The sequence below is a fragment of the Accipiter gentilis genome, chromosome 9, assembly GCF_929443795.1.
Source record: "Accipiter gentilis chromosome 9, bAccGen1.1, whole genome shotgun sequence".
Classification (NCBI taxonomy): domain Eukaryota; kingdom Metazoa; phylum Chordata; class Aves; order Accipitriformes; family Accipitridae; genus Astur; species Astur gentilis.
Genome location: NC_064888.1, coordinates 14983672 through 14995994, shown reverse-complemented (window position 1 = coordinate 14995994; position 12323 = coordinate 14983672). Strand labels below are relative to the sequence as shown.

Here is a 12323-nt window from a genome sequence, read left to right as displayed (position 1 = left end):
TTAGAATAATTCTCTATGTTGAAGAAATAAAAATGAAGATGAAGCGAAATTATGACTTTAATCGGTGGGACAGTAATATATATGTATGTATGTAAAAGATGTATCATATTTAAGTCACCATTACCACCTCCACCTCTTTTTTTTGACTCGTCAACAAAACTGATTGATTTCTAATATGTAAAAGTTAATAAAAGTAAAAAAAGCGTCACTCTGATGGTTAAGGCCTTGGAGCACCTGACATGCGAGGAGAGGCTGATAGAGCTGGGTTTGTTTAGCCTGGAGAAAAGAGGGCTCAGGGGATCTTATTGACGTGTATAAATACCTGATGGGAGGGAATACAGCCAACAGAGCCAGGCTCTTCTCGTTGTGGCCCAGTGACAGAACAAGAGGCAATGGGAGCTATTTTAAATATGAGAAATTCCATTTAAAGAAAAGAAAAAACTTCTTTACCGTAACAGTGAGTCAACACTGGAACAGGCTGGCCAGAGAATCTCTGTCCCTGGAGTTACTCAATACCTGGCTGGAAACAGTCTCAAGAAACTTGCTGTGGCTGACCATGCTCTGAGCAGAGGGGTGCGGTCCCTGCCCACCTCAGCGGTTCTGTGATCCTGAGAAAAAGTGCAAGACAATACGTAAAAACAGGATGAGATCTGCTGTTTTTCAAAAGCAATGTGCCACATAGACTGTAGTAAATTATTTCTTTTTCTTAAGGCTAGAGAGTTCACACAGGATGCTTAAAAATAGCATGTTTTGTTAATGTAAATACAGAAGAATGACACCTTTTTTCATTGCAGGAACTTTTTAGTAGTAACCTTTTTTACAGGTAGAGGGCAGCCCATTTTTAAATGAGGTGGGCCCTCTCATTTATCCAGTTCCCCATCACACTCCTTGAAAACACAAACAAAAAAACCCCATCATTTTTCTCTCTTTTCCTATTCATAATTAAAAATATAAACAAAAAAATTCCAAGGGGTTGAAAAAAATGCAGATGATTTCTACAAAGATCCTAAATTCAGGAATGATCACATCTATGTAGAAGACTTGAAGCAAAGCCCTCCTACAAATAAATACCTCCAAATGTTTGAAAGATACTAAATCTTAACCAAAATGGTCCATCATAGGTCAGGGTAGATTAGGAGCTAATGCTACCTGCCAGAGGTTATTTAAAGCAGTTCTATTTTGCCTGCCACAGTGAATTATTGTCAGGTGCCTAGATACAGTTCTGTCTGCTCGCAGTGCTCATGGCAGGATTCAGCATATGGTAATGTTTCACCTGCAGGACTGTGCAAAGGAAATTTGATGGAAAGACAAGTTGTTGAGTCACATCACGACTTTCCTGAAAAGAAACTCTTGAGCATAATAACTTTGAGACTAAGAAGATAAGTTAAGCCTTGCCATTTATTTATTCTTGTAAAAAATACTGTCAAATACAGCAAGCCAAATTCTGCTTTCTGCCTGTTTGCATCCACGTGGCACCGACATCAGCAGAACTTTTACAAGTTAATCCCAAGCTAGACTGTGACATTCACTAACACTACTTTTTATTGACTCTTTCCAAGACGAGTAGTGTTGGTTCAGTTCCCTCTTTGACTTAATACGAAAGAGTTGCCAACAGAATTTTTTGTGTGTGAAAATTTTAGAATTGAAATGAAAAGATTTCCATAAATACTGTGAATTTTCAGTTTAGCTTTCCCTGTTTTTTCAGGCCAGTTTGTGTGGATGTTTCTTAAGTCAAAATAAGTTGCAAAGAAAAAAAAACTTTTGGAAGACATGATCATATGTAAAAGGGCTTTGCACATTCATTTAGCTATCTTCTGCTGTATGTGGTTTACTTTGATCTATACCAGTTGCTCTGTATTTTAAAAATGATGCATTTACATAAAAGCAGTCTCATTTTATTTGGCGGGGTGTTGATGTACTGAATGGATATTTTCTCTTTACTTCTGAGACGTGCGTCGACAGAGTATTACTTGGAACCTAACAAGCATCTGTCTGCTTGCATAGGGAAACAGGGAAAAGAAAAAATTGAGAGGAAGAAGGATAACTTTCAAATCCTACTGAAACAGTTGTTGCGCATATATATATATATATATATATATATGAATTTCATGAGAACAAGAATGCTAGCAATATTGTGAAGGTTATGAAACATCTTGAAAATTTTGCAAAGCTAGTTTTTCATGAATATCTGGGGCAGATTTCTCAGATTTCATCAGTGAATTTCTGCCAGTGGAAGTAGCAATTTGTAGATTCAATTTAGTAACCAGTAACCGAATATGACTGTCCAGGTACAGTTCTGAAACCACTGAAACCAAAGGTATCTTAACATCTAGGTGCTTCCATTTATGCATCATCCCTGATATAAACAAGATAGCTCTTCCTCTTTAATCATCTTTCCCCATCATTTTTGCATTTGAACATTTCCAAAAAGCAATGGGAAGACAGATGTTCACGTTTGAAGAATATAACTCTTTGGATGAAAGTGTTTGTTAAAAGGAGAGTTGAGTTTATCTGATGTTAACTGGTGGCCATCTGGAAAAAACCCACACCACCTTACTGTATGTAATTAGATTACTGAAGTGTGTGGAAGGAAATGAATGAGTGATTTCAAAAGCTCTTACAATTGTTCTCCTCACTGTTTTTCTTATGAAATGCCAAATCATTCAGTCCACTGGAACATATTAGAGTATGGATAGACTACCTGTTACAGTTTTGAAAATAAAAACCTTGGTTTTCCACCTGGAAACTTAATTGTCTGACCAGTAATTGCACTGTTGCTTTTTTTTCCTCCTAGGGTCGGATACCTGTTAAATGGATGGCCATAGAGTCCCTATTTGATCATATCTATACAACACAAAGTGATGTGTAAGTGTAAATTCTTGCATTCTTTACGGTGTATGTACTTATTTAAGGGGATGAGGGAGGAAGCACAACAAGGTGCATAGTAGCCAAAGCTGCTACTCTTACGAGGAGACGTGAAGAGCACAGCCTAGATGGCACTGTCCGCTGGCAATGATACCCAAGATTTTTGCTGTTGAATTAAATCTGAAGAAAAGGTTATCAGAGGTATTTAGGTACATAATTCCTGTTGAAATCAACAAGGGTTGGGTCTGTTCATGTGACATGGTTGCCTTTGAATATATAGACACAAATTATTAGTCTTTGCTAAAGATAATGGTCATACCCAAACTTCCCAGTTCCTGTTCATTACTTGTCTGTAACACTTGCTGGCAGGTAAGGGATGGGGTAGGGAGAAAGGAAGAAGAATTTAACTCCTGGCCTAATTCCTATTGAAATCAATGACAAAACTCCAATTAATTTTAATGACAGCCAGCTCAGACCTTAGGGGAATACTCTGGTTCCAGTGCAAAGATGCAAGTTCATTTGCATGACTAGGAAAACAGAGATCCTGAAGATGGATATGCTCCTATCTCCACCTGTGATGATTAGGTGGTAAAGCAACCACAGCTAAGCTGTCTTCATGTCTGATAGGTAAGGAGACAGGCAGAGGAATTTTTGTATACATTTAACTCAGGATCAGATACTTTCATTTCTTTCTTTCTGGGATGAATGATTCTTGTGACTAGTCACCAGGCAGACACTGTAAAACTACGTACTATTTATTTAGGAGAAAAACCTCTAAGGGACTGTAAAAGCAGCTATACTTATATGCCTGATTTTCTGCTAGGTAGCATTTTCATACCTTCCAAGTTTCCCTTGAAAGAGGATCTGACTAAAGTAATGTTTTCATTAAAATCAAATGAAGTAAAACCTACCAATCTCAATGATGTTTCACTTTGGGGGAAAACACTTTGATAACAGCAGTATGTGCAAATAGAAACCTTTTGAGTTGTACTTCTAAAATTATCTGCATTCACTTTTTACTCTTCTCTCTGTAGATCAGAGCAGTTTTAGTGAAGTAAAATATTTTGCTTGCCTTGGAAATTCTTTACAAAATGAATTTCCAAAATATTTTCGTTTACTTTGTTTCACTTGGAGTAAGAAAAGGAAAAGCATTGGGGTAATTCTCAGGAGAATGTCGCTTTTACTTAGGTCTGCTTACAGGTTTTTCTGGGTCTTTTTATCCTCCTCAGAGCATCTTTGCAATGACTTTCCCCAGAGAACTGTTAAATTAAAAACTTCTTAGCGTATTTTTAATTTCTTAATTTTCTGCAAAACAGATTTGTCACTATGGTTTGGGGCCAGAACAGATTGTGTTGTCATGTAAGTGCCTCTTCTTTGATTGTTGGTTGATCTTCTGGATCCAAGGCCATTCCTCCCTGTTTGTTTTCCTGATGGGCTGCTATTAAGCCCAGGAGCCCATCTCTTGTACACGTGATATAATGCCACGCAGAGATCGCCCAGCGGGCGTCAAGCAAGCTAGCTCAGAGCCCTGGGCAGCATGCTGGTGCTGTGTAGCTTTACTGCTTCCCAGATCTGGATTAGTATCTCCATGTAAACCCGTGCTGATTTACCAGCTTTCTTGGAGATGCATTAGGTGTTCTTAACAGAGCACTGCATTGTTCTTTGTAGGTCCGCTTCAATACAGTGGTGTAAAAGGTCTAAATATCTGCCATGCTTACACAGTGCCTTTGACTCACTGGTGAGGTCACCTTCACTATTCATGTTTTTATATGTGAAGTAATTGAAGAGTGTTATATAGCAACTCCTAATTTAGCCATGTCCCTACGAAACAGTACTGAGACATGCATAGTGTTGCAAAGCAAATCCTCTCCAGCACTAGGTTCTATGAATGCCATTCCAACAGCAGCAAACTGATAAATGAAGTACTTTTTTGCAGCATTGATTGATATTTTAGATAATTACACTCACTGAAAATACTATTTTATGAATATTCTTTGTTGTTCATGGTGATGCAATTATATTTTAGGTGAACATATATATTAATATACTCAACAACCATTCCAATATGCTCTTTTTTCTGATACTCTGTGTTTCTGTTTTCCAGCCTCTTCCTTCTAAAGCCTTTCTGTGTAGTTAGTGGTTAGCCGTGCTTAATAGCAGTATCACTTGCCAGCATTCACAAAATCCCATTTTTGCTTCAGAAGTCGATGACATCAGTGGAAAGCTAGCCTACTGTCTTCCTCTTCCCATATTTTTCTTTCTTGGCTTTTTCTGATCACATTTTTATTCAGCAATAAACATATGACAATTGGAAATTTTTCATCTCCCATTTCTCCTCCCATAGTACTTAATTTGTATAATGATTTGAAAGCATTGCAGCATTCTACAGCATTCTATTCTAATATGCCCATTTACTAAACAACTTTAACTGAGAAATTATTCATCTGATTCCTCCTTCCATATTCTGTAAAATTCCTCTTATGCAGTAGAGGTGGATTTTAAAAATAAAACCTGCCACGCTACAAAGTTTATTTGAATTAATCATGGACAGAATTATAACCTGATGGCAGAGCATAATTGGCTTCAAAAAGGGTATGAGGACATATATTAATGAAGTCTATGAAAATGCTATAAATATTCATTAGCTTTCAAGAATGTGCAGAGTGATTAAAAATTAATTCCATGAATGGCATTAGGGAGAAAAATGGCAGCATACCACTGAGGACTGTGTGAGACTCACTTTGGCTTCTCTGCCCATTTTGGAAGTTTTACTGGTGTACTTTTGGGGTTACCATTGTTCTTCAAAATGTGAGAAGCACAGGTAGAATGTAGTCAGACAGGAGGTGAGGTTTGTGGCTAACATTTTGAGATGGAATTTTCAAAGGGAATTAGACACTGCTGTTTGGCATTAGGTGTGTAACACTTCCTAAAATCTTCTTAAAAGTGGAGTTTTCACAGAAATGACCCAATGATGAGAGCACAAAAGCTAACAGTTGTCATAAATTGTATGTAGTTTTGCTTCCAGATGCATCCCATTGGGTATCCCCTTTGAGTGAAACAGCGTTGGCTGGTTTCCTTCATTTTGAACAACCAAATTTTGGCAGTTCTGTCAGTTGAGCAGGTTCAGAGTAAATTTGCAGTTTCTTTGTGTCTCGAAAAAGCCTTCCGCTAAGGAAAGAAAAACATTTTTGCCTCTCTTCTCCTGGCCTACCCTCCAAAAATGAATGAAGTTAATCTGTCTAAATATTTCCAACCCATTGAGCAAGGTCTTTCTGTTTGAGCTCATCGATAAAGTAGGTTAAAAAAGTTGCCATTTTTTCTCTTCATTTCAGAAGAGCTTCTTCTGTCTTCTGTTCTATGTTAAACTATATTTTAGGCATTTGGTGTTTCCCAAATAAATTCCTTCCTCTTATTTCATCAACTCTTAAGAAGAAAATTAAGTCCTGAATCACTGAAATGGCCCAACAGACCAGCTGAAATCAAAGGGTGCTGCTTACGATTGAAATAAACACATTGTGCATATAAAGAAACACCATCTCACAGTCAAGACAGCAAACCAATCTGTTGGTAACTGGTTAAGCCGGCCTGTGTAATTTAGACAATTATTTCTGAATAGGACTATAAGGGCTAATTAGGAAGGTTAGACTCCCTCTGTAGCCAAAGGAAAAAGAGAGGCACCTCCAGGAGCACTGTACAAAAGAGAAACAAGCCTTTGGGCTGGGCCACCATGGGAAAGACTTTATCTTTCTGCTGTCTAGAGAAGATGGGCCTGGCCAGGATACAGTTAGCTTTTGTCAATGGATAAAAGAGGGGTATCGCTTATCTCTACAGTCTTGGTTGCTAATCTTTTTAATGAAGGTATTTGGGAACAAGGACGGCCCTGTATGCATCTGTACGGCCCCTCTGGCTCAGCAATGTCTTGAATTCAGTTGGGTTCTCAAAACACTGGAAAGAGATATGTTAGGTGAAAGCCACACTAAGCTCTTGAAACCTACCACTCTAAATAAAAACTCATTTTCTCTTTTTCAGATGGTCATTTGGAGTTCTGCTATGGGAGATTGTAACTTTGGGAGGCAATCCCTACCCAGGTATTGCTCCCGAAAGACTTTTTAACCTCCTAAAAACAGGCTACAGAATGGAGAGACCAGAAAACTGCAGTGAAGAAATGTAAGTAGCTCTTGATCTGATTAGACTCATAAAACATCTCTTGAATAAATACATTTAAAAAAAAAAGGTTTAAATAAATACCACGTAAATACTATTCTGTATATCTTGGAGGTATAATCAAAATATGTAGTGCTTAAAAGAATGTAATGAAACTAGTGAACAGTTAAGTGCAGGAAAACAATTGCCAAAATATTTGTAGGATACCGAATAACACACTTGCCAAACAATTAAAAGAGTTTGAATATTCAAAACTTTTAAGGGTGGAGGGAGGAGGAGAATTTCATAAAACAGTGGTAGTTGAAATAGTCAAGAAAATGTTTCAGTACTTTTCTGAAAATGAGATAGATGTTCCATCCACAGTCATTGTCTATTAGTAGTCCTGGCACTACATAGGAGAAATGATACCTTGACCCAGAAATCTATACCCTAGAAGACACAAATTTTCTGTGACTTGATAAGCCCATGGCATTTTCTTTTCTGTTTGGAGACAGTTCATATTTTATTGGCTGATTTATTAAAACACTCTCAATGTGAAAAATCTTCTCTCTGTGGTTCTTCCATGGCATTTGGAGATGAGGCATGATGATATGTTCAGCCTGCAAATCTGGTCATGGTCAGTTGTTTTGGTTTTTTTTAGAAAGTTACCACGCTATAATCACTCTGACATCTCTTTTGACTGATTTTCAATGTGAAGCATGCTTTGTCCACATCTGGGGTGAGAAAATACAGTATAAATACTATAATTTATTTTTTTTTAATACCATATACAGAGAAAAAAAGATAAAGCATTTCTGAATTTAGGGTAGGGTAGAAGTTTACAAATGTCACTGGCAAATATCCTCCTGCAAATACTTAATATTGAATTTTTTTTGTTTGTTTCTTCTCAACAGGGAATAAGACTTCATTCCTCAAACATATGTTATTTCATTGATAATTATTAGGTTAGGCAAGCTGACCACATCTGCGTCTCTTTTTTTTATTCAAGCCACATCATGGTTTTTCTGACTGGTTCAGATTTTTTCTGGTTTATTCAGAAATTTTTCTGACAGCCTTTGAGAGCCCACTTCAAGGACTGTTTTTCTTAAATTGCATTCTCTGCTTTACCCGGTTAAGTAAGAGAGAGATCACAGATGAGGGCAAAAAATGCAATGCTTTTCAATAGCTTGCTATAGTTCCTGTAGGCAACTATTTCCACAATTAGAGTACTTTTGTGGCTAGATCACTTAGTCCTGAAAACACTTGAGTTAGAAAAATAACGTGAACGATACAGGTTGGAGAGTTACACATCCAGAACTTGGCCATTGTCTGTCCGATAGTCACTCAACTATAAAACTTTAATTCTGCTCCCTTTTGTTTCCATGCTGTATGCTATAGAAGGCAGTTAAAGACAGAATAAGAATAGATATAATCAAAATAACGATAATAGAAGTAATCAAAAGAATGTTAGTTTGTGCAAATGGTCTTAGGCTTCACTGAAGAAAAGTTTACAGGAACTTTTCAGAATGTAAACAAATGAAGAACAAAATTCTACTTTCTGATATAGCAGCAGAGTTTTTCAGGTTGAGATATGCACATCCATGATGATATGCAATTTCTTCAGTGTCATATGCAAACGAAATCAATTAGAAATCTGGTATGCTGCCTAGACATGAGGTGGTCCTTTGATAAAGTGAAAATAATGAAAGAAAGCTAAGACTGCAGTCCTTCAAGGACAGCCAAGTGTATCATCATTTAAACTCATAAAGACTGATGAAAGTAAAAGCCCATTCTTCTGAATGTCAGTTGTTGATTCAAGGGAATGTTTAACAGAACACACAACAAAGATTGATGTACTTGTGGGTGGCCTTCATGCCACAGTTCAACTTCAATACTATAAATTATTTCCACAGAAGCATGACCCACTTCTAACAATTTGGGTTTTTTTTCACTTTGCGGCGGGTCACAGGTACAACCTGATGTTGCGCTGTTGGAAGCAAGAACCCGATAAAAGACCAACGTTTGCTGAGATCAGCAAGGAACTAGAGAAAATGATGGTGAAGAGTAGGGTAAGTGTGGGAAAGCATGAGTTTTAGAAAGTTTTTGTGAGCCTCTGAGTTTGAATATAGAGAACTGTGCTTTTTTTTTGTAAAAAAAGTAATTTACTTTTCATCAAATTTTGAAGCATTTACATATCTACTTTCTTCCAAATGCATCCAGTTTTTTGAAAACAGTGCTACTTCATATAGTGGCTTTGGTGACATCAACCCTAAATGCAGATGAGTTATCCTTAATCTGTCTGGTTTCTTTAATTTAAAAACAAAAATTAAAAATTACTGTGAAAAGTTACTCCTAAATTGCACTCCTGAATAAATAACCCTAGGAAGCCTAGAACTAGAAGAATGCAGTATTTCCTTGAATCTGATTTAGTTACGTGATGATAGCAACAGAGATACAAAAGCTGTATGATTCCACCATTCTGAATTACTTTAAAACTGTTATAATGCTGTATAGAATTTTTTTGAATGAATGGATGCTGAGGTCCAAAAATAAGTCCAAGTTGCATATATTTATAAAATGTATACGTTCCTACTTGTCCATAAACACATAATTAAAAAAAAAAAAAATCTACTAGTTATGGGAAGGGAGGCAGTTACAAATGAAAACAGAGGAAATCCTGTGACTGTTACCAGATTTGAGAATGGGATGGAATTTACATTGGGTGCAAATGGGACTAATAAACAAATGCGAACAATTTTGTTCAGAATGTGAATGTAAAAATAAGTTCTAAATTAAAACTGGCAAAGTGAAAGGTATAGGCTGTACATTAAATCACTCTGACTTATCAGCCACTAACTTACAGCTGCTGCGAATTGGTAGGCAAACAATCTGCATGTCCAGTGACAGACATGTAATACAGAGGCCGGCATGTTTTCTGAAATTTTCATCATTAAAACCAAAGATAATCCAAAAGAGCGCTCGACAAATTAGTCATTTTTTCTCCTTGCCTTTCTGAATTAAAAATTCTGAAGATGTTTCAATTTATAAAATTGGGTAACTTTACCTTTTTAAAGTTTAATTTCAGTAAATTTGCAAAGGAAAGTCCATTTTGAAAGGAAAAAGTATATTTTAGATAGTTGAAAATGCTTCATGTTTGTTTTTTGCATCAAAGCAATTCAGCAGCATAGACAAAAACCTATGAATTCTTATGGCTGACCTAAATATTTCGTTTTAGAACAGCAGCAGCAAAAGCTTTACTTGGCAATATTTACACAACTAATTTTATACATGATTATGTAATAGCTTTTGTAAAATGATTAGAAGATCTGAGTGCCTTCTCCTTTAAGCGCCTATAGGTATCTATCTATCTGTCTATACTTCAGGCATATGTGTCTATCGGGCATAACAGAAACTGAAGGTCAAACGAATCAGCTAGCACAGCCCTTTAACTTCTTGGTTATTTTACTGAATTAAGTAAGGGAAGTATTCCTAGTATGTCTAGTGTTCTGGCAAATCAGATACTTCCAGAGATGCTATGGTTGCTGAAAGGGAGACCCTATGCGGGTGCCAGAGGTACTATCAAAAGACAAATGCCGTGGGGTCTGTAGCTACTCGTTTTAAAGAAACCAGATGCACATTTAGCCTTTATACCCAACCAGCAACACTGCCACGTACGTTAACCCAGCTTTTTCTGTGTTCACTTCTTAGGACTACTTAGATCTTGCGGCTTCCACACCTTCTGATTCCTTACTTTATGATGATGGGCTCTCAGAAGAGGAGACACCACTCGTGGACTGTAATAATGCTCCCCTCCCTCGAACCCTCCCTTCCACATGGATTGAAAACAAACTCTATGGTAGAATTTCACATGCATTTACTAGATTCTAGCAACACAAAAAAATGATTTTTCTTCTGCACTGTTCTCAGACTCTGTAACCCCATTACAGTGTTTGTTGTCTGAATGAAGCCAATCAAAATTTGCTTGGAAGCTTCTTTTGGGTTTTTTTGTTTGTTTGTTTTTTCTTTTGGTAAATGTCAAAGTTTGCATCAGGATCATCCTTTAGTCATTTCGCAGCGGTGTTTAAAATAAATGTTTTTAAAAGGATGTGAAAATAAGTAAAATGACTAGATATCATACAGTAAAAGAAAAAAAGATCAGGGAAGTATTCTCAGGGGAAATATAAAATGCTAATGAGTATCTAATTCAACTATCCTGTTGGGGGAGGCTAGGAACATTTAAAGTATGTTAGATTCTGCACCTCTAATTTAAGCAATAGACTATTTTTCTTTTCCAATGCTGTTTTTTGCCATAGCTCAACGATAGCACCCATCTGCAACATTTTTCGTTTTATCAATAGGGATTTCTAAATTTCAGCTGCTGTTAATGCATTCTGGATCCATAAGCTGAAATGTCTATTTAATGTATCATAGAATGAAACCAGAGTATTATATACAGAAGGTAGAAATACTGTATATAAGTATTATATACAGACTAAATCAACATGTAAAGTCCTTTGAAAATTGAATTAATGGTGGGCATTTTGAAAATACACTCAGCTGTTTTCACGTCCTTTGATTTATTATGAAAATGTCAGTACTAAACCTTGATTGAATGATGTAGCAAGTGTTTTTAAAAAGAACATATGCTTTCATATTGTGATGGTGAGATGGACAGTAAAAATGGTTCTTGCCAAAACTCCTACATTTTGTCTCCTGATTAAATATTCGACATGTTTTTAGATATTTACTAACATCACGGATTTTTTTTTCATTCTTAAAGCAGTATGACTTTTGAAAAGTTGGAACTTTTAGCTTAGAAGTTGCCACTAATACATGGCTTTGGGTCTATTTTTGATCTATACCCTAGCTATAATTTTCTTTAATAGGTTCCCCCAACTCACGTTCACTTTGTGGCACTTAGTGGCCGGATTGTTAAAAGAATGCAGTAACAGAAAAAGTTGCCACCGAGGTTGATGGCAGATGCCGAATGCTTAATAAGCAACAAAATCAGATTTCTGTTTTTGAAAATCTTGGCCCTGGTATGGTTCTCTGCTTGTACAGCTAGATCAACATGGTGCTAAGCACTCTGCTTCCATTTTGATCACTTGTGCCTAAACTGAGAAGCAGTTACTGGACTCAATGCAAATAATTACACGCCTGAAATACACGTTTAAATGCGGAATCAAGACAGGAGTGCTCAGGATACTCAGTTGTGCTCCTGGGATTTCCTAAAATTAAGCAGGGGATCCCTGGTGAGGGTGTGAGAGTGTCCCCAAAACCTCACTGAAGCCAACGGAAAGGCGCCCATTTAAGTA

At 36.8% G+C, this 12323-nt stretch overlaps 1 protein-coding gene across 1 annotated transcript in view; it reads left to right on the top strand.

Annotated features, from left to right (window-relative positions):
• Positions 1–12323, top strand: part of RET (ret proto-oncogene) — an 85751-nt gene that overhangs the window by 71460 nt on the left and 1968 nt on the right. Inside the window, exons 16-19 of the mRNA XM_049809828.1 lie at positions 2795–2865; positions 6895–7032; positions 8978–9077; positions 10717–10864. Of these exons, the coding sequence (XP_049665785.1) occupies positions 2795–2865; positions 6895–7032; positions 8978–9077; positions 10717–10864 (457 nt within the window). The remainder of the gene's footprint in view (positions 1–2794; positions 2866–6894; positions 7033–8977; positions 9078–10716; positions 10865–12323) is intronic.